Source organism: Aethalodelphis obliquidens, unplaced genomic scaffold (genome assembly GCF_003676395.1).
Source record: "Aethalodelphis obliquidens isolate GAN/ISIS:26980383/991018 unplaced genomic scaffold, ASM367639v1 scaffold2, whole genome shotgun sequence".
In the NCBI taxonomy this organism is placed as follows: domain Eukaryota; kingdom Metazoa; phylum Chordata; class Mammalia; order Artiodactyla; family Delphinidae; genus Aethalodelphis; species Aethalodelphis obliquidens.
In genome coordinates, this window is record NW_020837946.1 from 60,377,638 (window position 1) to 60,405,529 (window position 27,892).

Consider the following 27,892-nt stretch of genomic DNA (forward strand, 5'->3'; position numbering starts at 1 on the left):
AGGGGGCATCCTTGCCTTCTTCCTCCTAGTGGAAAGCTCTTCCTCTTCCATCTTAATGGGAAAGCTTCATGTTTCTCACCATTAAGTATGATGTTAGTGTAGGGTTTTTTGTAGATTTTTTTTTTTTATCAAGGTGAGAAAGTTCCCCTCTCAGTTTGCAGAGAGTTTTTCTCATGAATGAGTGTTAGATTTTTTCAAATGATTTTTCTGCATCTATTGATGTGATCATGTGATTTTTCTTTTTAAGCTGTTGATGTTATGGATTACATTGATTTTCAAATGTTGAACCAGTCTTGCCTTGGATAAATCCCAATTTGTTGTCATGTATAATTCTTTTTATACATTGTTGAATTTGATTTCGTAATGTTTTTTACTGAGGATTTTTGCATCTATATTTAAGAGAGATATTGGTCTATAGTTTTCTTGTAATGTCTTTGGCTTTGGTATTAGGGTAATGCTGTCTTCATAGAATGAGTTAGGAAATATTCCTTCTTGTATCCTCTGAAAGAGATTGTAGAGAATTATTATGATTTCTTCCTTAAATGTCTAGTAGAATTCACCAGTGAACCCTTCTGGGCCTGGGGCTTTCTTTTTTGGAGGGTTATTAGTTATTGATTCAATTTCTTTGATATAATCCTATTCAGATGATCTGTTTCTTTTGTGAGTTTCCGCAAATTGTGTCTTTCAAGTAATTAGTCTATTTCATCTATGTTTCATCATCAAATATGTGAGCATAGAGTTGTTCACAGTATTCCTTTATTGTCCTTTTAATGTCCTTGGGATATCTAGTGATGTTCTTTCTTTCACCTCTGTTATTAGTAATTAATAATTTTTCTCTTTCTTAACCTGGCTAGAAATTTGTCAATTTTATTGACCTTTATAAAGTAATAACTTTTGGTTTCATTGATTGTTTTTTTATTAATTTCCTGTTTTTAATTTCATTAATTTCTGCTCTAGTTTTTATTGCTTTTCTGATGCTTACTTCAGATTTAATTGGCACTTCTTTCTCTAGTTTTCTAAGGTAGAAACTTAGATGATTAATTTTAGACCTTTCTTCCTTTCTAATATATTCACCCAATGCTATAAATTTCCCTCTGAACACTGCTTTGCTGCATCCCACAAATTTTGATAAGTTGTGTTTTAATTTTTTTTTTTGCGGTACGCGGACCTCTCACTGTTGTGGCCTCTCCCGTTGCGGAGCACAGGCACTGGATGTGCAGGCTCAGCGGCCATGGCTCATGGGCCTAGCCGCTCCACGGCATGTGGGATCTTCCTGGACTGGGGCACGAACCCGTGTCCCCTGCATCGGCAGGCGGACTCTCAACCACTGCGCCACCAGGGAAGCCCAGTTGTGTTTTAATTTAATTCAGAATATTTTAAAATTTCTCTTGAGACTTCTTTGGCCCATGTGTTACTTAAAGTATGTTTAATTTCCCTGTATTATGAGATTTTCCAGTTGCCTTTCTGTTATTGATTTCTAGTTTAATTAGATCATGGTCTGAGGGAAGGCATTATATGATTTCTAGCTGTAAAAATTTGTTAACATATATATTATAGCCCAGAATGTGGTCTGTCTTGGTGAATGTTCAGTGTGTGCTTGAGAACAAAGTGTATTCTGTTGCTGTTGGATGTAGTCTATAGATATTAATTATATCCAGTTGACTGACGGTGCTGTTGAGTTTAACTGTGTCCTTACTGATTTTCTGCTTACTGAATCTCTCCACTTCTGAGAGAGAGGTATTGAAGTTTCCAACTATGATGATTGATTCATCTTTTTTTTAAAAATAAATTTATATTTTAATTTTGGCTGCAGTGGGTCGTTACTGTGCATAGGCTTTCTCTAGTTGCAGCAAGCGGGGGCTACCCTTTGCTGTGGTGCACAGGCTTCTCATTGCGGTGGCTTCTCTTGTTGCGGAGCATGGGCTCTAGGCACACGGGCTTCAGTAGTTGTGGCATGTGGGCTCAATAGTTGTGGCTCTTGGGCTCTAGAGCGTGGGCTCAGTAGTTGTGGTGCATGGGCTTAGTTGCTCTGCGGCATGTGTGATCTTCCCAGACCAGGGCTCGAACCTGTGTCCCCTGCATTGGCAGGCAGATTCCTAACCACTGTGCCACCAGGGAAGTCCCTGATTCATCTTTTTTCCTTGCATTTCTATCAGTTTTGCGTCACATAGTTTGATGCTCTGTTGTTAGGTGCATATATATTTATTATTATGTCTTTTTTTGAGAACTGACCCCGCTATCATTATGTAATACACTTCTTAATCCCTGATAACTTTTCTTGCTTTGAAGTCTGCTCTGTCTGAAATTAATATGGCTACCCCTACTTTCTTTTTAAATATATATATTTATTTATTTTTGGCTGAGTTGGGTCTTCGTTTCTGTGCGTGGGCTTTCTCTAGTTGCGGCGAGCAGGGGCCAGTCTTCATCGTGGTGCGTGGGCCTCTCACTATCATGGCCTCTTGTTGCGGAGCACAGGCTCCAGACGCGCAGGCTCAGTAGTTGTGGCTCACGGGCCCAGTTGCTCCATGGCATGTGGGATCTTCCCAGACCAGGGCTCGAACCCATGTCCCCTGCATTGGCAGGCCGATTCTCAACCACTGCGCCACCAGGGAAGCCCCCTACTTTCTTCTGATTAGTGTTAGTATGGTATGTTTTTCTCTACCCATTTACTTTTTGGCTGCACCGTGTATCTTGCGGGATCCTAGTTCCCTGACCAGAGATTGAACCTGTGCCCTTGGCAGTGAAAGTGCAGAGTCCTAACCACTGGACCTCCAGGGAATTCCCTCCACCTGTTTACTTTTAATCCATATATGTCTTAATATTTAAAGTGGAGTTCTTTCTTATTTATTGATATTAAAGTGGTTTTCATATAGTTGGGTCTTATTTTTTGATCCAGTGTGACAAACTCTCTTTTCATTGGTGCATTCCGACCACTGATGCTTGAAGTGATTATTGATCTACTTGGATTAATACCTACCATATTTGTTACTGTTTTCTAATTCTTGCTCTTTTTATTTGTTCCTATCTTCATCCTCCATCTCCATTCTTTTTCTGCCTTTTTTGGCTTTACTTGAGCATTTTATATGATTCCATCTTCTCTCCTTTCTTAGCATTTCAGTTATACTTCTTTTTCTTCATTTTTAAAAAATTTAAAAACTTTAGTTGTTGCCCTAGCGTTTGCAATATACATTTACAGCTAATCTAGTGAGAGTATTTTATGATTACAAAATAATCCTAATTCTTCCCTTTTGTCTGTTATCATTGCTGTCATTCATTTCACTTGTACATAAGCATGCACAGCATGTATATCTATATGTGTGTTATATATACATGTATTTGAATACAGTGTTGCTGTTATTATTTTGAACAAACATCTATTAGATCAATCAAGAATAATAAAAATAAATAAGAAATATAAAGATTTTTCACTTATTCTTTCTCGGATGTACTTCCTTTCTTTATGTAGATCAGTTTCTGACCTGTATCACTTTTTTTTTTCTCTCTCTCTAAAGAACTTCTTTTAACATTTCTGGCAAGGCATGTCTACTGACAACAAATTACCTCAATTTTTGTTTGAGAAAAACTTTATTTCTCCTTCACTTTTTTTTTGCACACTATTTAAAAAATTATTTTTTATTGAGGTACAGTTGATTAACAATATTATATTAGTTTCAGGTGTATAACAGTTGTATAGGTGTATAACAAGTGTATAACAGATTCAAAAGTTTTATAGATTATATACCATTTATAGTTATAAAATATTGGCTATATTCCCTGTGCTCTAGCTTATGTCCTTGTAGCTTATTTAGTTTGTGCCTCTTAACCTCCTACCCTTATCTTTCCCCCTCCCTCTTCCCTCTCCCCATTAGTTACCACTAGTTTGTTCTCTATATCTGTGGGTCTGCTTTTTGTTATATTAGTTAATTTTTTAGATTCTGCATATAACTGATAACATGCAGTATTTGTCTTTCTCTGACTTATTTCAGTAAGCATAATACCCTCCAGGTCCATCCATGTTGTTACAGATGGCATTCTTTTTTATGGCTGAGTACTGTTCCACTGTAGGTGTTTATGTATGTGTGTGTGTGTGTATGTACGAATGTATGTATGTATACATACCACATCTTCTTTATCCATTTGTCTGTTGATGAACACTTAGGTTGCTTCCTAATGCTGCTATGAACATTGGGGTGAGTATATCCTTTTGAATTAGTGTTTTCATTTTCTTCAGATACATACCCAGAGTGGAATTGCTGGATCATATGGTAGTCCTATTTTTATTTTTATGAGGAACCCCCATACTGTTTTCCACAGTGGCTGTACCAATTTACATTCCCGCCAGCATTGTACAAGGTTTCCCTTTACTCCACATCCTCACCAACATTCGTTATTTGTGTTTTTTGAGGGTAGCCATTCTGATCAGTATGAGATGATACCTGAGGTTGGTTTTGATTTGTATTTCTCTGGTTAGTGATGTTGAGCATTTTTTCATGAGCCTGTGGGCTATCTATATGTCTTCTTTATAAAAAGGTCTTCTGCCCATTTTTTAATTGGGTTATTTTTTGAAATTGAGTTGTATGAGCTGTATGTATATATCTATATATCTATAGATATTGATATTAACCCCCTTATTGGTCATATCATTTGCAAATATATTTTCCCATTCAGTATGTTGTCTTTTTGCTTTGTTGATCGTTTCCTTTGCTGTGAAAGAGCTTTTAAGTTTAACGAGGACCCATTTGTTTATTTTTGCTTTTGTTTCCTTTGCCTTAGGAGACTGATGCAGAAAATATTGCTATAATTTATGTCAAAGTGTGTTCTGCCTATGTCTTCTTCTAGAAGTTTTATGGGTTTTGGTCTTATGTTTAGGTCTTTAATCACTTTTGGGTTTATTTTTGTATATGATGTGAGAAAATGTTCTATTTCATTCTTTTGCATGTAGCTGTCCAGTTTTCCCAGAAGCACTTATTGAAGAGGCTGTCTTTTCTCCATTGTATATTCTTGCCTCCTCTGTTGTAGATTAATTGACTATAAGTGCATGGGTTTATTTCTGAGCTCTCTGTTCTCTTCCATTGATCTATATATCTGCTTTTGTGCCAGTATCCTACTTTGATTACTGTAGCTTTGTAGTGTAGTCTGATGTCAGGGAGCATGATTCCTCCAGCTTTGTTCATCTCTCAAAACTGTTTTGGCTACTTGGGGTCTTTTTTGTGTTTCTATACAAATTTTAAGATTATTTTTTCTAGTTCTGTGAAAAATGCCATTGGTATTTTGACAGGGATTGCATTGAATCTGTAGATTGCCTTGGGTAGTATGGCCATTTTAACAATGTTAATTCTTCCAATCCAAGAACACGGTTTATCTTTCCATCTGTTTGTGTCATCTCCAGTTTCTTTCATCAGTGTCTTAAAGTTTTCTACAGGTCTTTTACCTCCTTAGGTAGGTTTATTGCTAGGTATTTTATTCTTTTTGATGTTATGGGATTGTTCCCTTAACTTCCCTTTCTGATAGTTTGTTGTTAGTGTATAGAAATGCAACAGATTTCTGTGTATTAATTATATGTTCTACAACTTTACTGAATTCATTGATGAGCTCTAATAGATTTTTGGTGGTATCTTTAGGATTTTCTATGTATAATATCATGTCATCTGCAAAGAGTGTCAGTTTTGCTTTTCCCTTTCCAATTTGGATTTCCTTTATTTTTTTCCTTGTCCAATTGCTGTGGCTAGGACTTCCAATACAATGTTGAATAGGAGTGGTGAGGGGGGGCATCCTTGTCTTGCTCCTGATCTTAGAGGAAATGCTTTCAGCTTTTCACCATTGAGTATGATGTTATCTGTGGGCCTGTCATATATGTCCTTTATTATGTTGAGGTATGTTCCCTCTATACCCACTTTCTGGAGAGTTTATAAATGAATGTTGAATTTTGTTAAAAACTTTTAACACATCTATTGAGATGATCATATGGTTTTTAGTCTTCAGTTTGTTGATGTGGTGTACCATATGGATTGATTTGCAGATATTGAACTGTCCTTGCATCCCTGGGATAAATCCCACTTGATCATGGGGTCTGATCCTTTTAATGTATTGTTGGATTCAGTTTGCTAATATTTTGTTGAAGATTTTTGCATCTATGTTCATCAGTGATACTGACCTGTAATTTTCTGTGTGTGTGTGCGTGTGTGTGTGCATGGTACTTTTGTCTGGTTTTGGTATTAGGGTGATGATGGCCTCATTGAATGAGTTCATAAGTGTTCCTTCACCTGTGAAGCAAATCTGGTCATCAACTTTTATCTCTTGGGAGGGTTCTTTTGTTTGTTTTTAATTACTGATTCAGTTTCATTACTGGTAATTGGTCTCTTCATATTTTCCATTTCTTCCTGGTTCAGTCTTGGGAGATGGCACATTTCTAGGAATTTGTCCATCCCTTCTAGGTTGTCCGTTTTATTGGCATATAATTGTTCATAGTAATCTCTTATGATCCTTTGTATTATGTGGTGTTGGTTGTAACTTCTTTTTCATTTCTGATTTTATTGGTTTGGCTCCCCTCTCTTTTTTTCTTGAGGAGTCTGGCTAAAGGTTTATCAATTTTGTTTATCTTTTCAAAGAACCAGCTCTTAGTTTCATTGATCTTTTTTATTTTTTAAAGCTTTATTTCATATCTGCCCTGATCTTTCTTCCTTCCTTCTATTAATTTTCGGTTTTATTTTTTCTAGTTCCTTTAGGTGTAAGGTTAGGTGGTTTGTTTGAGGTAAGCTTGTATCACTATAAACTTTCCTCTTAGAACTGTTTTTCTTGTGTCCCATAGATTTTGGATCATTGTGTTTTCATTTTCATTTGTCTTCAGGTATTTTTTTTATTCTTTGATTTCTTCAGTGATCCATTGGTTATATAGTTGCATATTGTTTAGCCTGCAAATGTTTCTGGGTTTTAGCGGGGGTTTTTTCCCTCATAGTTGATTTCTAGTCTCATAGCATTGTTGTCGGAAAAGATGCTTGATATGATTTCAATTTTCTTAAGTTTACCAAGGCTTGTTTTGTGGCCTAGCATGGAATCAGTCTATCCTGGAGAATGTTCCATGTGCACTTGAATGTGTATTCTGTTGCTTTTGGATGGAATGTTCTATATATATATATCTATATATATCAAGTCCATCTAGTCTAATGTGTCAGTTAAGGCCAGTGTTTCTATATTGATTTTCTGTCTGGATGATCTGTCCATTGATGTAAGTAGGGTGTTAAAGTTCCCTACTATTAGTGTGTTACTATAAATTTCTCGCTTTATGTCTGTTAATATTTGCTTTATGTATTTAGGTGATCCTATTTTGGGTGCATATATGTTAACAATTGTTATATATTCTTCTTGGATTGATCCCTTGATCTATGTCCTCTGAGTGAGCTCCAGTTGCCACCTTCCTCTCCAAGACTCTCCAATATCAACAGGTAGGTCTGAACCAGGCTCCTTTCAAACGACTGCTTCTGCCCTGGGTCCCAGAGTATGTGAGATTGTGTGTGTACTCTTTGAGAATGGAGTCTCTATTTCTCATAGCCTTCTGGATCTCCTGAAATTAAAGCCCCACTAGTCTTTAAAGCCAAATGTTCTGGGGTTTCATCTTCCTGGTGCAGAACCCCTGGGCTGGGGAATCTCATGTGTGGGCTCAGACCCTCACTGAGGGAGAGCCTCTGCAATTGTAATTGTTCTTCCCATTTCTGGGTCAGTCACCCGAGAGTATGTGTCTTCACTATACCATGACTCCACCCTTCCTGTTTTGTTGTGGTTCCTTCTTTATATCTTTAGTTGTAGAAGATCTTTTCTGGTAGGTTCTGGTCTTTTTCATTGATAGTTTTTCTGTAAATAGTTGTAATTTTGGTGTGCCCATGAGAGAAGCTCAGGGTCTTTCTACTCCAACATCTTGTAACTCCTCCTCCCTTCACTTTTTTAAAAAATCTTTTTTTAAAGGTTACATACTGTGTGATTCCATTTATTTGATTTTTTAAAATAAATTTATTTTTGGCTGTGTTGCGTCTTTGTTGCTGCACGTGGGATTTCTCTAGTTGCAGTGAGCAGAGGCTACTCTTTGTTGTGATGCACAGGCTTCTCATTGCAGTGGCTTCTCGTTGCAGAGCACAGGCTCTAGGCACACGGGCTTCAGGAGTTGCAGCACGTGGGCTCAGTAGTTGTGGCTTGCAGGCTCTAGAGCACAGGCTCAGTAGCTGTGGCGCACAGGCTTAGTTGCTCCGCGGCATGTGGGATCTTCCCAGACCAGGGCTTGAACCCATGTCCCCTGCATTGGCAGGCAGATTCTCAACCACTGCACCACAAGGGAAGCCCCACTTTTTTTTTAAATGAATTTATTTATTCATTTATCTTTGGCTGCGTTGGATCTTCATTGCTGCATGCAGACTTTGTCTAGCTGCAGCGAGTGGGGGCTACTATTTGTGGCAGTGTGCGGGCTTCTCATTGCAGTGGCTTCTCTTGTTGCAGAGCATGGGTTGTAGGCACATGGGTTCCCCTGGAGTTTTAAACTCAGGGTTGTCCACACTGAACCTCCAGCAATTTGTCAATTATGATTCAGGTGTCCCTACCCCCAGCATTGGTTCCCACAGAGGTTACTGCTCCAGTATGTTGTGGTTTTCTGTACATGCCTGTCAGTCTCTCCAATTTTGGAGACAGTACTTTGTCCTGTGACCTTACTTTACTTCCCTTACAGATCTAGGACGAGTTACTTTCAGTTTGTTAGCTGTTTACTCACTGTTATGATGGACTGGCAATGTATAACCTTCTTACATGCAGGACTGGAAACTGGAAGTATAGAATTCTTGGGTCAAAGCAATTTGCTTTGTCATCATAATTATCAAAGAGAGGCCTGATGACAACAACAGTGTTAACTTGTATATAACCTGTTTTTGGGCACCTGGCAGCTTTTAGGATTTGTTAATCATTGTTGTTTTGAAATTTTGCCTTTTAAAAATTCATCTGGTTCTGTGCTATATGGAGATGAACCCTTTAATCCTAAGACTTTTCAGACAAAAAAGAAAAAAAAATCCATTCTACTCTGTCTCTCTACATTCTTTTATCTCCTTTCTGTTTAGTCATGTATTGGAATATTTGGACCTATCCCTGTGTCTTTTAGCTTTCCTTGATATTTTCTCCATCTATACTTCTAGGTTGTGTAATGAGAGTCTTGCCAGATCATCCTGCTCACAGCTTTGCTCTTAAGTTGTATCCCTCTACCATTCAGCCTGTCTTTTGTTTTTATTTAATGGCTATATCTTATTCTATGCCCTTGCGATATCAAATACACTTATTGTCCTCTTCTGTGGATTTTTTTTTTTTTTGAAGTTTTTCTTTGGGCCTTTCTTGAAGTATTTTGGTGATTCATAGTTGTAATTTGTTTGGTTGCTTATTTAGTATCTGATTTTTATATTTGAGAGCCCCCTTTTATGGATCTTGTTCTGTTTATCAAAGACAGTGATGAGAGAGGTAGGCTGTGCTGCCAGGTAAGGATAGATCAGTATTTTGATTCTGGGCATAGGCTTCTCTTTTCTTCTTGACGGTAAGCAAGTACCTGGGGAGCACTGCTCTACTTCTCCAGCTCCACTGGCTTCACCCACTGTTATGTTATAGGCTGGGTACAGACACCCCATCAGCCCCCAACTTGGCCCATGTTTGGAGGATGGGACTTGTTTAGTTATTCTCAGTCAGCTCCCTAATGACTCACCCTGACCAGCATCCATGGGCACCCTCCTGCTTTTTTGCACCTATTGATTCTGGGTTCCAAACCATTCCTCCCTTTGCAGTAGTCGACCTGTTTTGTGTTGTGATTTTCTCATTTTATTTGCCAATAACTTTGATCCCATGGGCTCTCTTTTCGGCATTCCTCAAAATTTCAATTTCATCGCTAGCCCTCTCATTTTTCAGTGCGTAGCAGATTTTCTTGTTCTACTCTAGCACCTTATGGAATTTAGGATTGAAAGAGACAGTAGATTCTTCTGTTCCACCTGCCATCTTGATCCAATCTCACTATTACCATGTTTGTTAAGCAACAGAACAAAAACTTTTGTAGCCTGCCTTTCGTTCCAGTTAATTTTCTTGAAAAGAACTAGTGTTGCAGTGGCTCCTGGGCTGGTCCTATAGTTACAAAAAGTGCTGTACCACTAGCCATTCACGAAAAGTATTATTTACAAGGAATTACTGAAATATCAGCTGTTTACTCTGCTTCCTAGTATGCACAATTTTGTGATGAACCTATTGATACTCAAAAGCATATCCTAGCAGTGAACACTCTTGGGGTCATAAAATAGTATTCAGTAATAACCAATTTTATTTGCAATGAAGGAGAGATTAGAGACAATAGAACTATCTTAAAAACTACTCAGTTGGTCAGCATCATGGCAGAGTAAGACATTCCTCTTTTTTGTCCCTTCCATTTAAACAATGAATTAGACATCCATCCCCAAACAAAAGCACTGCTGTGGGAACAAGCACCATATGTCAAGGGACCCAGAAGGAGTCTCACTGACCTGTTAATCCAGTAACGGGCTGTGGAACAAGCAACAGTGTCCCAAACCCTCTTGTCTAGTCAGTCAGAAAAAAACCCTGGAGAGTGCTGACCTGGGCAGATACACATGGTTAGGAGAAAATTTACAGAAATCCAGACTTTCCAAGGGGAGATTTCAGCCCACCATCAGAGAAGGAAAATCAAACAAACAAAAAAAACCCAAGTCTCGTTGACAGTTTGAGGGACTTTCCCAGTGCTTCCTCCCACCTCCAAGGCAACACTGCAAAAGGGGCTGAACTATCCAGCGGTGGCAACCTCTGTTGGGAAAAAAGGGAGCAGTGAGTGAGTGCCCAACTACCCCAGTGATGTAGAACACAGCAGGAGAAACCTGTTTCTCTCCAGCAGTACCCAAAGTACTGAGGCAGGACCTCTATGACTAGGGGGTTAGCAGGAAAGGCAGATAAGAAAATCAAAAGGCATTAAAGGAATGCAGTTTCTGCTGACAGCATTCAGGACTTTAGCAGGAAGTCTACCCACAAGCCTCAGGGAGTGCCTCACCCAAGGATCACCCTACTGGATCCATGGGCATCCCCAATGCCCCAGGTGCTAAACTCATACCTCCCCCACTCTGTGGTCAGCTCCTTATGCACTCTTGGGGTGCAGGTGCAAGAGCAAGTCCAGTGAACACTATCAGAAAAAAAGACCAGGATAGGTGGGCAAGGGAGAAACCACAAACTTGAGGTATAGCGCCACCTTCTGGAAAACGAGACTTCCGGCAGCCAGTCTGGTGAGTGGTAAGAACCAGAGAAGACATAAACACTTAAGAATTCTAACCTACCTAAGGAGACAAAAGACCTGTATGCAGAAAACTATAAGACACTGATGAAGGAAATTAAAGATGATACAAACAGATGGAGAGAGACACCATGTTCTTGGATTGGAAGAATCAACATTGTGAAAATGACTATACTACCCAAAGCAATCTACAGATTCAATGCAATCTCTAACAAATTACCAATGGCGTTTTTCACAGAACTAGAACAAAAAAATGTCACAATTTGTATGGAAACACAAAAGACCCCGAATAGCCAAAGCAATCTTGAGAAAGAAAAACGGAGCTGGAGGAATCAGGCTCCCTGACTTCAGACTATACTACAAAGCTACAGTAATCAAGACAGTATGGTACTGGCACAAAAACAGAAATATAGATCAATGGAACAGGATAGAAAGACCAGAGATAAACCCACGCACATATGGTCACCTTATCTTTGAAAAATGAGGCAAGAATATACACTGGAGAAAAGCCAGCCTCTTCAATAAGTGGTGCTGGGAAAACTGGACAGGTACATGTAAAAGTATGAAATTAGAGCACTCCCTAACACCATACACAAAAATAAATTCAAAATGGATTAAAGACCTAAATGTAAGGCCAGACACTATAAAACTCTTAGAGGAAAACATAGGCAGAACACTGACATAAATCACAGCAAGATTCCTTTTGACCCACCTCCTAATGGAAATAAAAACAAAAATAAACAAATGGGACCTAATGAAACTTAAAAGCTTCTGCACAGCAAAGGAAACCATAAACAAGATGAAAAGACAACCCTCAGAATGGGAGAAAATATTTGCAAATGAAGCAACTGACAAAGGATTAATCTCCAAAATTTACAAGCAGCTCGTGCAGCTCAATATCAAAAAAACAAACAACCGAATCCAAAAATGGGCAGAAGACCTAAATAGACATTTCTCCAAAGAAGATATACAGATAGCCAACAAACACATGAAAGAATGCTCAATATCACTAATCATTAGAGAAATGCAAATCAAGACTACAATGAGGTATCACCTCATCAGAACGGCCATCATCAAAAAATCTACAAACAATAAGTGCTGGAGAGATTGTGGAGAAAAGGGAACCCTCTTGCACTGCTGGTGGGAATGTAAATTGATACAGCCACTATGGAGAACAGTATGGAGGTTCCTTAAAAAACTAAAAATAGAACTACCTTATGACCCAGCAATCCCACTCCTGGGCAAATTCCCTAAGAAAACCATAATTCAAAAAGAGACATGTACCACAATGTTCATTGCAGCACTATTTACAAATGCCAGGACATGGAAGCAACCTAAGTGTCCATTGACAGATGAATGTATAAAGAAGATATGGCACATATATACAATGGAATATTACTCAGCCATAAAAAGAAACGAAATTGAGTTAGTTTTAGTGAGGTGGATGGACCTAGAGTCTGTCACACAGAGTGAAGTAAGTCAGAAAGAGAAAAACAAATACTGTATGCTAACACATATATATGGAATCTAAAAAGAAAAAAATGGTTATGAAGAACCTAGGGGCAGGACAGGAATAATGACACAGATGTAGAGAATGGACTTGAGGACACAGGGAGGGGAAAAGGTAAGCTGGTACGAAGTAAGAGAGTGGCATGGACATATATACACTACCAAATGTAAAACAGATAGCTAGTGGGAAGCAGCCACATAGCACAGGGAGATCAGCTCAGTGCTTTTGTGACCACCAAGAGGGGTGGGACAGGGAGGGTGGGAGGGAGATGCAAGAGAGAGGAGATATGGGGATATATATGTATAGCTGATTCATTTTGTTATAAAGCAGAAATGAACACACCATTGTAAAGCAATTATACTCCAATAAAGAATTTAAAAAAATAAAGCTTAAGAATTCTGCCACAAGAGGGGGCAAGAAGAGTGCAGCAGGTATTCCTATACAAAGGCAAAGAAGTCTCCAGATATAACAGCTCCAAATAACAGTATACCCCCCATCTGAAGCCAAACAGTAAAGATTTAACTAAGATGTCAGCTACTTCAAATGTGAAAGCAGCAGTACCAAACTATAAGGAACATGAAAAATCAAGGAAACATGTCATCACCAAAAGAATAATTTTCCAATAACTAAGCTCAAAGGTATGGAATTTTGTGATCTAGCTGATAAAGAACTTAAAATAGCTGTTTTGAAGAAATTCAATTACAAGAATATTCAGTCAAATCCGGAAAAGAGGTACATGAACAAGATGAGATATTTACCCAAGGGATAGATATTATAAAAAAGAACTAAATTCTGGAGCTGGAGGAATTCAATAAAAGAAATGAAAAATGCAACAGAGAGTATCTGCAGCAGAGTGAAGCAAATGGAAGACAGGATACATGACCTAGAGGACAGGAATTTTGAAATAATAGAGCAGAACAAAGATAAATGAATCAAAAGAGTAAAGAAAGCCACTGTTATCTATAAGATTCCATCAAAAGAACAAATATATGAATAATCAATGTTCCAGAAGCAGTAGAGAGGAAGAAGGGGAGAGAAAATTTATTTAAAGAAATGATAGTTGAGCAGAAACCTGGGGAGAGATTTGGATATCCAAGTTCATGAAGCTAACAGGTCACCCTATGATCTCAATGGAAAAAGACCTTCTTTAAGACATTATAATGAATCTGTCAAAAAATCAGAAAAGCAGCCAGGAAAAAAGATTGTAACATACAAAGAAACCCCTATTAGGCTATTAGTGGAAATACAAAACAATCAGAAAACAAAGAATAAGATGGCATTAGTAAGCCTTTACATATCAATAATGCTAAATATAAATGGATTGAATTCACCAAACAAGAGGTACAAAGTAGCTAGATAGATTGAAAAAAAAAAAGATCCAACTATATGCTGCCTACAAGAGACTCAGTTCAGCTTGAAGGACACACAGGCTCAAAGTTGCAGGATATATGGATATAAAATCAACATACGGAATCAGTTGCATTTATATATACCAGTAAGAAAACAACTGAAAAGAAATAAAATTTACATTTACAATATTGCCATTTACAATAGCATCAAAAACAATAAAACATTTAGGAATAAATTTAACAAAGGAAGTGAAAGATCTGTACAATGAAAACTACAGGACTTTGATGAAAGAAATTGAAAAAGTCACAAACAAATGGAAAGATATTCTGTGCTCACAAATTGGAAGAATTAATACTGTTAAAATGTCCATATTACCCAAACCCATCTATAGATTCAATGCAATCCCTATCAAAATTCCCATGGCATTTTTCACAGAAATAGAAGAAACGATCCTAATGTTCATATGGGATCAAAAAAGACCCCAAAGAGCCAAAGCAATCCTGAGAAAGAAAAAAGCCAGAGGCATTACATGTCCTGATTTCAAACTATACTACAAAGCTATAGTAATTAAAACAGTATAGTACTGGCATAAAAACAGACACATAGACCAACGGAAAAGAATAGAGAGCCCAGAAATAACCCCCTGCATAAACAGTCACCTAATATTTGACAAGGGAGCCAAGGACACTGAGGGGGGAAAGAACAGTCTCTTCAACAAATGGTGTTGGGAAAACTGGATAACCACATGCAGAAAAATGAAATTGGACCCCTATCTTACACCACTCACAAAAATTAACTCAAAATAGATTGAAGACTTAAAAAGAAGACCTGACACCATAAAACTCCTAAAAGAAAACATACAGAAGAAGCTCCTTGATAATGATCTGTGCAATATTTTGGACATGACACCAAAAGCACAAGCAACAAAAGAAAAATCAACAAGTGGGACTACATCAAACTAAAAAGTTTCTGCACAGCAAAATATCAAAAAAAAAAAAAAAAGGCAACCTATGGAATGGGAGACAGTGTTTGCAAACCATATATCAAATAAGAGATTAATATCCAAAATATATAAAGAAATCATACAACTTAATAACAAAAACTCAAATAATCTGACTAAAAAATGGATGTAGGAACCAAATACACACTTTTCCAAAGAATATATCCAGATGGACAACAGGTACATGACAAGGTGCTCAACATCACTAATCATCAGGGAAATGCAAATCAAAACCTCATACCTATTAGAATGGGTGTCATCAAGAAGACAAAAGAGGGACTTCCCTGGTGGCACAGTGGTTAGGAGTCTGCCTGCCAATGCAGGGGACATGAGTTTGAGCCCTGGTCCAGGAAGATCCCACATGCCACGGAGCAACTAAGCCCATGCGCCACAACTACTGAGCCTGCACTCTAGAGCCCGCAAGCCACAACTACCAAAGCCCGCATGCCACAACTACTGAAGCCCACGTGCCTAGAGCCCGTGCTCTGCAACAAGAGAAGCCACCGCAATGAGAAGTCCGTGCACTGTAACGAAGAGTAGCCCCCGCCTGCCACAACTAGAAAAAGCCCGCATGCAGCAACGAAGACCCAACGCAGCCAAAAATAAATAAATAAATAAATTTATGAAAAAAAAGACAAAAGTGTTGTGAGCATGTGAGGGTGAGGGAACCCTTGTACACTGTTGGTGGGAACATAAATTGGTACAGCTACTATAGAAAACACTACAACAATTCCTCAAAAAGTTAAAAATAGAACTACCATACGACCCAGCAATTCCACCTCTGGCTATATATCCAGAGAAATGAAAACAGGACATTGAAGAGACATATACACTCCTATGTTTATTGCTGCATTATTCACAATAGCCAAGAGATGGAAACAACCTAAATGTCCATCAACAGATGAATGGATAACATATATCTTATATATATATATATATATATATATATATAGTTTCTATATATATAGCTTTATATACACACACACACACAAGGGAGTATCATTCAGCCATGAGAAAGGAGGAAATCCTGCCATTTGTGACAACATGTAGCTAATGCTACACCTGTATCATGCTACACCTATTTATGTATTGCAATATATAAACATATCAAATCAACACATTGTACACCTTAAACTTACACAATTTATATGTTAATTATACCTCAATAAAAATAAATTTTTAAAAACCTACTCTGTCGACTTTAGGAAAAGGCCCAGCACTGCCTTTAGCTGCCTCATTTGAGAGGGCCTCTTAAATCAAGAATTCTACATCTAGGCCCTCCTGTAGCTGTGTCCCCATCTGCAGGGCCAATAGGATATGACCATATGGAGCCCATTTCGTTCCATTCAAGGTCATGTTCAAGGCACCCGGGACTCAAATTTCCTGCCTAGACAGCTCAGCTTCCATGGCCTGCATGAGCCTCTTCAGTCAGGCCCATTTTCCCAAAATCGCACCCTAATATCTAACGGTGGCCAAGAGGTGGCTATTTGCAGGGGGATAAAACTTAGGCATGTAGGCTGAAGAATCTACAAATGTTCCTTAGTGGCTCGTAAGAGATGGAGCGGTGGAAGAGGAGAGGAATGGGCTGTGGGCTGGCTGTCTCCTGGCTGCTACCTTCTGACATAGAATTCTGAGAAGTCTGAAAATTCTGAAAGCCAAGCTGTCTGTGCATGTTGTTGTGAACATAATTTAATATCTTGTTAGCTTGATTTTATTACATAAAAGTATTTTCACCTATTGCCTCAGGCCCTGAAAATGTTAGGGGAGGACCTAGGAAGGAGAAAGGTAGTGATTGCTAAGTGGATTTCAGGCAGTCCTTGTTAATAGTGATGCCACAAGGAAGTCCTGATCAGTTGTAGGTTAAGTCACTTACAGCTACCACCATCTTCTTTAGCCAGTGGACACTTACATTCCATATCTAATCTGTTTCTTCCTGAAGTTTGAGTCAACCAGGACAACAGAAAGTTCTAGAATCACTTTGTAGGTTCCTAGAAGCCACAAGACTAATCCTAATTCCTCTGTTTCTTACAGAGTTACAACACCTTATGGTCTTCTAAGCCTGTGGCACTGTATGTAGGCTTATCTGAGTAAAAAACTGACTTGTTGACTAAGATCATAAAGGCAGTGTAGTATAGTGTTTCAGAACACAACTGTATCATCAGACTGCTTAGGTGCAGTTCCTAGATTGTGAGTCAATGTCCCTAAGCACAGTGACAATATGCTGGACCTGGTTTGCACCAGCTCAATGAGAGCCCATTATATGTTTATCTTCCCAAATCCATGTTCAGTGACATCACATTGGTAGTCTGCTATTGGCCATGGTGGAAGCATTTACACCATAGAAATTGGGTTCAAATTAGTTTCTGTTTTTTAACTTAGTAATCACAATAGTTCCCACATTATAGGGGAGCTAGAATGAGAATGTGTGTGTGTGAGTGTGTGTATGTGTATGTATATGTGTGTGTGTGTGTGTGTGTGTGTGTGTATAATCATGTAGCAAATGCTCAGTAAGTGCTACCAGTTATTAATACATGGTCAGAATGTACTAAGGCCAGTGTTTATAAGGCAGAGGAAACAAACTTTGGAAACAAGAGACATACACTTCCATTACGTATAAAGTGTTGGTATAAGATCTTTGAGTACATCTTTCCAATCCTATTCCTTTGAAACTTATTTCATACTGGTTTTGTGGTCTTTCTCAGTAGAGGAAGCAGAAGAAAAAAAAAAAAAGCTAAGATAAGATTAGACAGGAATCCTAACTGGTCAAGCTTTTTGTGGTAAAGCATAAGTGTCAGCAGAGATCTCTGAATTTGTAAAAGCTTGTTTTTAACCTCTAACAGCCAAGAGATAGAGCCTATAAACTTGTAGGAGCTACTGAAGAGCAGCAGTAAGTGAACCTGTTGAAAGGTATCATCACCTCTCATTATAGCAATGCCTCATATTTGTACAGTGCTTCATTTTCACACATATTCTGGGTTATTTCCATAACAGCCCTGTGAAGTGGTAGATGTGGAAATAAGCTTACAGAGATGAAGCCATTTGCTCAAAGGTATGGTTAACTGAGTTTCAACACAAGTTGACTCTAAGTCTAAGATACTTTGAACTAGAAATACAACCTCAGCACCCCCATGTTTTGAAGGGGTTTATCTACAAACCAAACATTAGGATTTAGTAGTCAGTTGTTTCCTCCCAGTTGACGTAATTCCAACTAAAGCACAATATCTTGATATTCAATTAGCCTTTTAGGGCTTTTGATCTATGTGGATGTATTATTCTAGTTATTCTCATATAACACTGATATGATAGCAGCATCCATTTTACAACAGTTGATGAAGGTCTAGAGAAATGAAGGACTTGCCTAAAATAAGGAGCAGGAAAACCCAAGGGTAACCTTCTACTAATCACACTGTACTCCTTATCTGATTTTCAGCACAAAATACAAAAGTCCTTTTTCTCACCTGATACAAATTCTCCTTAAGCTCCTGAGTTTCCGAAGGGCTAAGGCCATTTCTTTTGCCTTGGAAGATGAAGGGTCCTCCAAATCCATCTAATGACCCTCAATGTACTGACAAATTCAGGAGTGTATCAAACATTACTAGAAATGAGGCCCATTAAGAAGGGCCTAGTTGGGACTTCCCTAGTGGCGCAGTGGTTAAGAATCCATCTGCCAATGTAAGGGACACGGGTTCGATCCCTAGTCCGGGAAGATCCCACATGCCGTGGAACAACTAAGCCCGTGCACCACAACTACTGAGACTGCACTCTAGATGCCGAGCCACAACTACTGAAGCCTGCGCACCTAGAGCCTGTGCTCCGCAACAAGAGAAGTCCCCACAATAAGAAGCCCGTGCACTGCAACGAAGAGTAGCTCCTGCTCGGCGCAACTAGAGAAAGCCTGTGCACAGCAACGGGCCCAACACAGCCAAAAATAAATAAATAAAATATAAATAAATGTATCTAAAAAAAAAAGAAGGGCCTAGTCATTTTACCAAGTTTCTTGCTCAATTAGTATTCATTAACAAGTCAGGTTTTGACTTATTTCTGGAAATCATATTTTGGATACAATGGGACAGCAGAGATCTACTAATCTAGATATGAGTTAGAGAAAAGCTATTCCTGCAGGACTAATTTTAGGGCTTCCTCTACGCCTGGCAACAAACACAGATCCTCAAGGACCGAAGCTCCTCTTTCTAGTGACCATCTTCCTAAAATGAGCCTGTCTTATTTCCAAGGGGACTGACCCTAGGGAAGACGGATGGGTACTTCATAAGTTGCAACAGTTGAGTAACTACTGTTCCCCAGATTTTCGTGGAAGTGACTGATTCCAGTTCTACTACTATGTAGCTGGATCAAATTTGTTTTCTCATTGATTTGAAAAAGGGGTTCCACCTCCCCTTTTCTAAGGCTCCAGATATGTTAGTTATGTAACTAACATAAGAGCAAGAGCTGAGTATCAGCTGGAAACTGAGTGGGTCATTTTTTTCTACTAGCATAATTTGTAATTCTACCATAGAGTGCAGTAAGAGAAAGTACTCCTAGGAAAAGTATTATTAAGGACAATTAATATTTCTCCCTCAGTTCACTTCTACTCCTAAACATCTGAGAGTTCAAGTTGTGACATGATTTCTTAAAATTAAAAAAATTTTTTCTTGAACACCAAGCCACCTAATCCTTAGATTAGCTCTTGTTACACTGCACAGATGGCTACATAAAATGGTCTCTCTCCATTCTTACATTCTTAAAAAAAAAAATCCCTTATTTGTTTGGTACTTCATAACATACAAGTCTTCACATATATCTCATGTAACCTTCACAGAAAGCAAATATTTTCATCACTTAACATGAGAATACTGATCCTTGTCCCAGGTGATATTACTGGTAATGGGGAGTTTCAGAAATAGAACTTGGGACCTTTGAGCCCAGTATTCTTTTTTTCCATATACCAAGCCACCCTTAAGTATAAAAGATTTTGATCCAAAGCATTTCTATTTGTTCAGAAAAAAAATTTTTTTTAAGTCTACTACAAAAATTCACAGAAGATATAAAATTACTCACCATCAAAGCCTTACTGGTGGTACACTGATTTCCGGAGTCACAGAGTCGGGTCTCAGCATGTTCAGCACCACGTGGGTGTGTTCCACACCTACACAATCACTGCCCCACAGCTTTCCAACCAAATCAAGTGCATTACAAGAGAGGCAGGATAATACATTACCACAGACCTGAATAAACGACCTCACAAAGTGAAACAGACTTTTCTGAAAGCTTACCTGAGTGCAAGCTGATTCCATCCTCTGACTGGGAACTGGTAATGGAATATTAAGAAGCCAAAACTGAGATTCCTGCTATGAAACTAACAACACAAAATACTGTAATTTTAGAAAAGTTTGTAAAAGATTGCTGATTGGCTATGTTCAAACTATCAGTGGCTGGAAGCTACATACTGAAAACTTAAATACCAGAAATCCATTTGAACTTTAAGAAGTTTGGGGACTGTGAACATGGCAGGCAGAAAGAGAATCTGTACATCAAAATTCCAAGAAAAGGTCTGAGAGCACCGTCCTATTGAGAAAAGCATTACAATGTGATGACTATTCAAAGTCTTCCAGTTGGCATTCTGGTTAGGATTGTAGGATCTTTCTCTAAAACGTGTTTCTTATACGTGAAAAGGATTTAAAAATTATAATATATTAAGTGCAAGCAAATTATTACCTTCTTAGGGCATTGAAATTGATTAGTTAAAAGAATGTTAATTGTAATCCTCTACTTCAAAAGAAATAATGAACATGGCTGTTCTTTTCTTCTTGCCTTTGGGGTAACTTTCCTATTCTTTGGTAGCACTAGAGGTCCCCAGAACCTGTAAACCAGATCTCTAAGTAAATAATTTCCTAGCATTTTTTAATGAATCAAAAATAAGATTCCCACTGGGACTTCCCTGGCGGTCCAGTGGTTATGACTCCGTGCCTCCAATGCACGGGGCGTGGGTTCGTTTGATCCCTGTCGGGGAACTAAGACCCCAAATGCCTCGTAACCAAAAAAAAAAGAAAGAGATTCCCAGGTATTTTTCCCAAACTTGTAAGGTCCCTAGTTGCCTAGCAATCAGCAAGATAATAGCAGGAAAGCAAGAACTCGTTTCTTGCCTCTATCTTGGGGCAGGGTGTGTGTGGGGGGAATCTCAATGGGAATCCCATCACTAAACCATCAAATGAGGCAAAGCCGATGGCTTTTTACCTAGACTTATGCCCAAGATTCAGGCATAATACCACCACCTGGGGCGCTATGTCATGTTTGAAACAACTTGGTTCTCACAGCCACTGAGCAGCTGAAGCTATAATCAGAGCTCCATTCTCTCCAATGTACTTAATTGTACACCGTTTTCTAATTATAAAATACCACAATGCCAATGTTGAAATACCAGGATTGTGGGAAAGACATTTAAAAAGCATTGCCCGACAAAATGGAAAGATGAAAAATTGTACACTTCACAGATTTTCATTCACTCATTCAAGCACCTTCCTTTCCATGTGGTTCAAGTGGTAGAGGTTACAGTCTATCAGTACTAGCACAGAACAGAATGAATCAACGCTCTTACAATATTGAAAGACAAGGACCATCCCTAACACTACTTTCCTTTAGTTCCTCCTCCGAAATTTTAAGTCATCCATTCCTTCAATATGCAATATCTCAGCATCATTGCAACAATATTTTATATCTAGAGATTTTCTAAACATTGTAGGGAACTGGATCAATAAACCAGAAGATGGCTTCTACCAATGAATTTTAAGTTTTTTGGCTTAAATGATACCAAACAATGGTTATTTCTGAGGTTTACTGCAAGTTAATTATTGTCTGCAAAACTAAGTATTCTTCCTCTACACAAACGAGGGTAACCAATAATCTTTAACTTCTCATTCAAAAAGAAAACAACCAAACAATAAACACAAAACAAGAAATTAGCTAGAAAACTATGGCTTGTTTCCCACTCAGAAAAAAACTATAACCGGTAACAAATAAGGTACAATTTCTGTAAGTGGATATTTTTTTAAATTATAAGGTTTTCATTTCTAAAAGAGTGAAGAGCTGCAACACTTTTCTAGTCAGCTTAATCTGTCAGAAGATTTCATACCAATATTGACAGCCTCAGTACTTTCTTTTTTGCTATTACATAGTCAACTTTTAAAAGGCAATTCCTCACATTAAATTCATGTGTTCTTAAAAATGTAGACTAAAGTTAAATGGGCAAAGATAAAGGTCCACGCTGCATTTTTGGAGAGGGGAGGGAAAGTTGTTTCCAAAAAGCAAAAACTCTTTGGTGAGAAGTATTTTACAAACACTTACCAATTTTATTCTTTCACAATTGGATACATCAACTTGAATCCCATGAGCAGCTGGATTTGCCACATCTCGTGATTTCCAACCTTAATCATAATTATGTTTTCTCTTTTTCTAGTCATTTATATAAATGGTGGGCAAGAATGCAATAACTATTTTAGTGATTACATGAATTCTATACTAAGACAGTGTGACCCTGCTAAATTGAATTTTTGACTCACAGACATTACCACCATGAGATAACTTATTTATTTGCCTGCTGATATTAAAAAAAATCTTTGGTATATAATAGGCAATTATGAGGTGTCAACTTATGAAAACTGAATATATAAAAATAGAGAACTGCCTGAAGTAATTACAATCAATAATTTTAGAGCTGGAAGGAAATTTAGAAATCATCTAATCCTAACTTAATTCCTAGATAATAAAGAAGTCAGATGGAAAGACTTGGTTGGCTAAAATCACACTTCCCATGAGTGCCAGAGCTAGAATTAGAATTTGAGTCTAATATTCCAGGTCAATTATTCCTCACACTATACAATACTCATAGTTAAGAATAACTTACTTAAAAATTCATTTCCCAACAGATCTTTGTTAGTTTAAGAAAATCAAACCAAACAAAAATGTTCAAAATCTGGCATCTACTCTTCCTTCCTAGTTCATGTTGTTGAATAAATGACAGTTAAACTTTGGAAAGACAAAAGGTCAGGATCAAGGAAATGGACAATTTAAAGTGGATAAATTCAGTATCTGAGCATAATCCTTTTCTCTAGTCCTGAAACAGGTTGACTGCAACACAAATTCTTAGATATCTGCCACTTACCTTTCAGGCTTATAAGATAGGGTTGTAGTAACAGATCTCAAGATGTGGAGTTGATTCAATGACAAAATTCATTTGAGCACTTTCCTTCATGGCTACTGCAACCACAAAATCAATTTCTCTCAAAGGAGGTTTCAGTCTCAGAGGGCTCACATATAATCTCAATCAGTGAAAATAATAGGCAGCTTTCTGTTTATTCTTTAAATTATCTTAGATGGAAAGAAAAAAGGGATTAAAACAAAAATTAACCTAGGAAAAATTTTGTCACTGACATCGATTATCTAGACATCAGCTCATAATGCACTGGGAGATCTACAGTATACTATATGGTATATTTAAGGCACAAAGCTTTATGAGGTTTGAGGTGGCTGCTTACAACGGGAGCTTAAAGAAAGAGATGGAAAAAAAGATACTTTATAAAAGCAGCAGAATTTAATAAAATTTTAATTGCAAGGAGTAAATCAAAATGAAAATTTGAAAAGTTAAAGCATATTTGTGTTTATTTATAGATTGTTATCACATGAATTATAAAGAAAAAAAGAATATCAGAATGGAACTGGATAGATGTATTCATGCTATGGCTAAGAATAAACAATGTTCCTACATATTATGGTTAGTGAGAACATTATCAGTATAACAGGGAATTGTGATTATTTAAAAATATGTAGAACTTACTTAATCTGTGCTTTAGAAATAACTGTATATAGTGTTATAAGCTGAAAAGACTTCAAAAGAATACCAAATATACACCTGTGTATAAGAATTCAGAAAAGGCTGCATTCTGTAAAGTCAATCAGCTGCATTAAAAATGACACAAATCCAAAACAAGATGCATGTTATATAAAAAAGGACTTTGTAAGATTTGCTTGCTGCATTAAATCCACAGTTTAATCCACGAAATTTCCTTTTAATTATCATTTAGACAGAAGCATGCAAATAGTTCTAGGATCTACTTAAGAGTCTTCCCCAAATCCACTACGGCTACATATTCCCTTTTCAGGAGCTAAGCAGGTATTCGGGCAGCTGCTTCCTCCTCTGCATCCGCTCGGTTTGCGTTAATTTCTGCAAGTGTTCGGCCAAACCGTGCCCATTCATCATTTCGGGGGACAGCAATCTGCTGTTAAAAGAAATACAATGTTTTATGTACACTGAAATAAAAGATCATCTTACCTACTATTATTCAGTGTTTTCAAATACTTTTCCCATTAAAAAGTAATAATTGACCTGAATGGCCTTTCCATAATTACAGAGACTATACCAATGATTTATAACATTTCAAAACAAAAGATAGTGTTTGGGAAGTGTGTTTTGACAGCCTCAGAAATGATTTTGCTATTATCATCATCCATGCAAGAGAGAATGACAACGATGCTCTGTAAATATAACTCCTATGCACTATCTCATGGATTTTGCTGGTGGGCAGGAAGTCCTGAAAAATTTTTACTTCTTGCACCATTCCTAGTATAAAATAATTTGTGAAGCATGGTTCATAAGATCTGGTTTCTTGTAAGTGTTTATTTTTGTTTGGAACCTAAGATAACCTTTCCTGATATCTTAATCCATCTTCATCAAAAGGTATGCTACTTCTTACCACTTTAGTGATGTACCAATAGCAAAAGGGGAAAGGAGGCTTGTGATGCTTTTGCCTCACTAAAGCAGTCCAATAACCAAAAATTTTTGACAGCTGTCATTATAATATATGAGGAATCTGGCATGCCACATTAGGGCACAAAACATTCAGTGTGGCAAATGGATATGCCTGCTTCTAAATCTATCGTATGACTTGAGACTAGATTGGACAGTGATAACCAATATGGTAGCTACCAGACAAATGTGACTATTTACATTTAAATTACTTAAAATTAAATAAAATAAAAAATTCAGTTCTTCAGTTGTTCTAGCCACATCTTAAGTGTTCAATAGCCAAATGTGGCCAGTGGCTACCACGTTGGATAGTGCAGATACAGAGTAGTTCCATCTGTGCAGACAGTTCAACTGGCTGTTCTAAATGATTCACTCTACCTCCCTCCAGATCTAATTGCTAGAGGCTGTGGGGTTTCCAGAGAGAATGGGGAATCATAAGGCACAGCAAAAGAAAGAGTGAATAAGGTGCTAGCCAGGACTAAAACATGAGGAAATCACTCCTGAGCATCGTGTACAGTCAACCCAAACAGTAAAGATGAGAGAGCTGCAAGTCATCCTGTTGGGTTCAATAATAATGGATTTGCAACAAGGCTCAAGGAGTCAAGACTGACATTTCACATAGTCATCAGATAACTCTTAAAAGATACTACTTTTGATTTCCACTACTTGGCCCAAAGAAATCTATGAATACAGAAAAATAAAATCTTATCTCAATAACAATTCTGTAAAGCCCCAAAATCCAACTATAACTCTGAATTTCTTCTGCCCGAAGAATTTCTAATTTCCAGCAATGCATGCTTGAAGTACTTCCAACATATGATACTACCCTCAAAATCTGCTGCATGGGGACACAGGACATTCAGTTTAGAAAGAAAATTAATCTCAAGAGTTGCTTCTATAGTGAAAAGTAAGTTTTATCAATTCATGAACTTCAAAGACTAGTTTTAGCCACAAAGATACTGCCACTACAATGCTGTGAAAGCTAAACAGATGTGTCAAAATTATAGGCAGTGAGCCTCATACCTCTCCCACATCATATATAACAATCTGTCCTTCAGAATCACCCACGGCAATCTCTCTTCCAGAATGGGTCCATCTTACACGATTAAGAGCAGGATTACCCTCCACAGAAATGCTGGCAGTTGGCACCTAAAGTCATTTAAAATATAGTGCAGTGTTAAAAGTTTCATCAGGATTTCTATAAACATGTAAAACTAATTCTTCTTTCCTCCAATCTGGCTACATTTTTAAAAACAAAGATGAAAATAAAGAATTTTCCCGACTTTCTTCCTGTTCAGTGACACATTCTGAAGGACATTACAGTCAATCCTTGAAAATGGTTTGGGAAAATAACTTAAGTCCTTATATAAGAAATTTTCACATGACTGGATACATCATTTTGAAAGATCTTCTCTTTAATAAAGGATTCTTTGTTGTTTTAACTTCTTTAAGAAGTCAAGCCATTTGAAAACAGATGGCCAAAACCTCACTTAAAGAAACATCTCAAAAGCCCTCATAAACAGATTACGGTTCAATTTTAGAGGACAGGAATTACTTTTGTAGCTTGCATCTCTGTTAGCTAAAACCTGTGATTTGATCCACAGTTGCCAGAAACAGTTCATACCAAAGATGCAGTATGGGTCTTTCCAAAGCCCCTGTTCCCATGAACTGTCTGGAGAAGGGCAGGATGATGTCACCAACAGTGGCACCATTCCCTGGAATCTGACTGTACCCTCTGCTGTGCTAAGGAAAAAGAAATTATTTGCCACGCATGGAGCAAACCTTCAATGTTTGACTCAGAACAGTATCACAATAATTTTTAAATTTTTGAAATCTGATGAAAAATAATCCTACTATTTGACACGAGTCATCCTCAAATGATTAATTTAAACTTCTAGAGTGCCAAAATTGTTATAAGAGAAAAATTATAACTTAGATATTTTCTCTGAGTTAGCAAATTACAGAAAAGATCCAAATTTTACTGTGACCACAAATGTCTAACACCAAAATCCAAATTAAGAAAAAAAATTGGTCTCATTCGAAGTAACTAGAAATGTATAATCAAGTCCAGTCATCTAGCCAGTCAATACCTTTCCCTAGCAGTATCTTAATGTTCCTCTTCAAACTACTATAGCACGAGTTAGCACAGTGTTAAAATTCTTACATTTCCAGTATATAATTTCCTTGTCCTGTATAACCAACTAATTTACTTCAAGGGATTTTGGACACTTGCCACTAGAAATATGAAGAGATGTGGGAAAGAGTGGGCTGTGGGGGAAGGCACCAAGAGACTTTCTCCTCAAAAACTTTTATTGGCAGAACTGCTAACATTACTTCTTACCACCACACAGCAATACAGAACTCTAAGAACATTTCAAGCCTCTCCACATTGGTAAAAATAAACCTGGTTAAACATAAATAATAGCTGCAGTTAAATTTCATTCCTAATAACTCATTTTAGTGTAGCAGTTAGGAAATTTGATGATTTCTATATTAATTTTATACTAACAGTAACACTGTTTTCAGTGTTTCATGGAACAAGTCATCAAAATACGTTTTGCTTCATTCAAATAAGTCAGCCTAAGACTAATATTTATGGATAATATACAATTCTATCAAGGCTAAGAGAAAACTTAGAAATTCAGAATTAAGGCTAACATATGTCAACAATCTGAAACTATCTGCTTTCTAGCCTATGAATCAAAAATATCCCAGTTGCCTTATGAATGAGACTTTGTCAGGACATTAGAGACAGGATAGTGCTTTTTAGAAGTAAAAGGAAATGCCCCAGTCCTCTTGGCAACAATATTTCTCCCTTCAGTTCTGCACAGCATGGTGTTTATTATTTAGGGTACAAAGCTTATTTGGTTTCTTTGTGATGAAGCTACAATCACAGAGTCCTTTTACATTTCTTGGGATAAAAGGAATTTCACAAATTAT

At 37.6% G+C, this 27,892-nt stretch overlaps 1 protein-coding gene across 6 annotated transcripts in view; it reads right to left on the bottom strand.

The window, feature by feature from the left end:
• Positions 1–23,785: 23,785 nt before the first annotated feature.
• Positions 23,786–27,892, bottom strand: part of DYNC1I2 (dynein cytoplasmic 1 intermediate chain 2) — a 50,549-nt gene continuing 46,442 nt past the window's right edge. For 4 of the 6 annotated variants that reach the window (XM_027128332.1, XM_027128342.1, XM_027128327.1 and 1 more), the window contains 2 exons: positions 25,976–26,101; positions 23,786–24,425 (listed from right to left, as the gene is read on the bottom strand). In XM_027128332.1, coding sequence (XP_026984133.1) covers positions 24,312–24,425; positions 25,976–26,101 — 240 coding nt within the window. In that variant the 3' untranslated portion in view covers positions 23,786–24,311. The remainder of the gene's footprint in view (positions 24,426–25,975; positions 26,102–27,892) is intronic. The other 2 variants (XM_027128362.1, XM_027128353.1) reach the window with 1 other exon arrangement.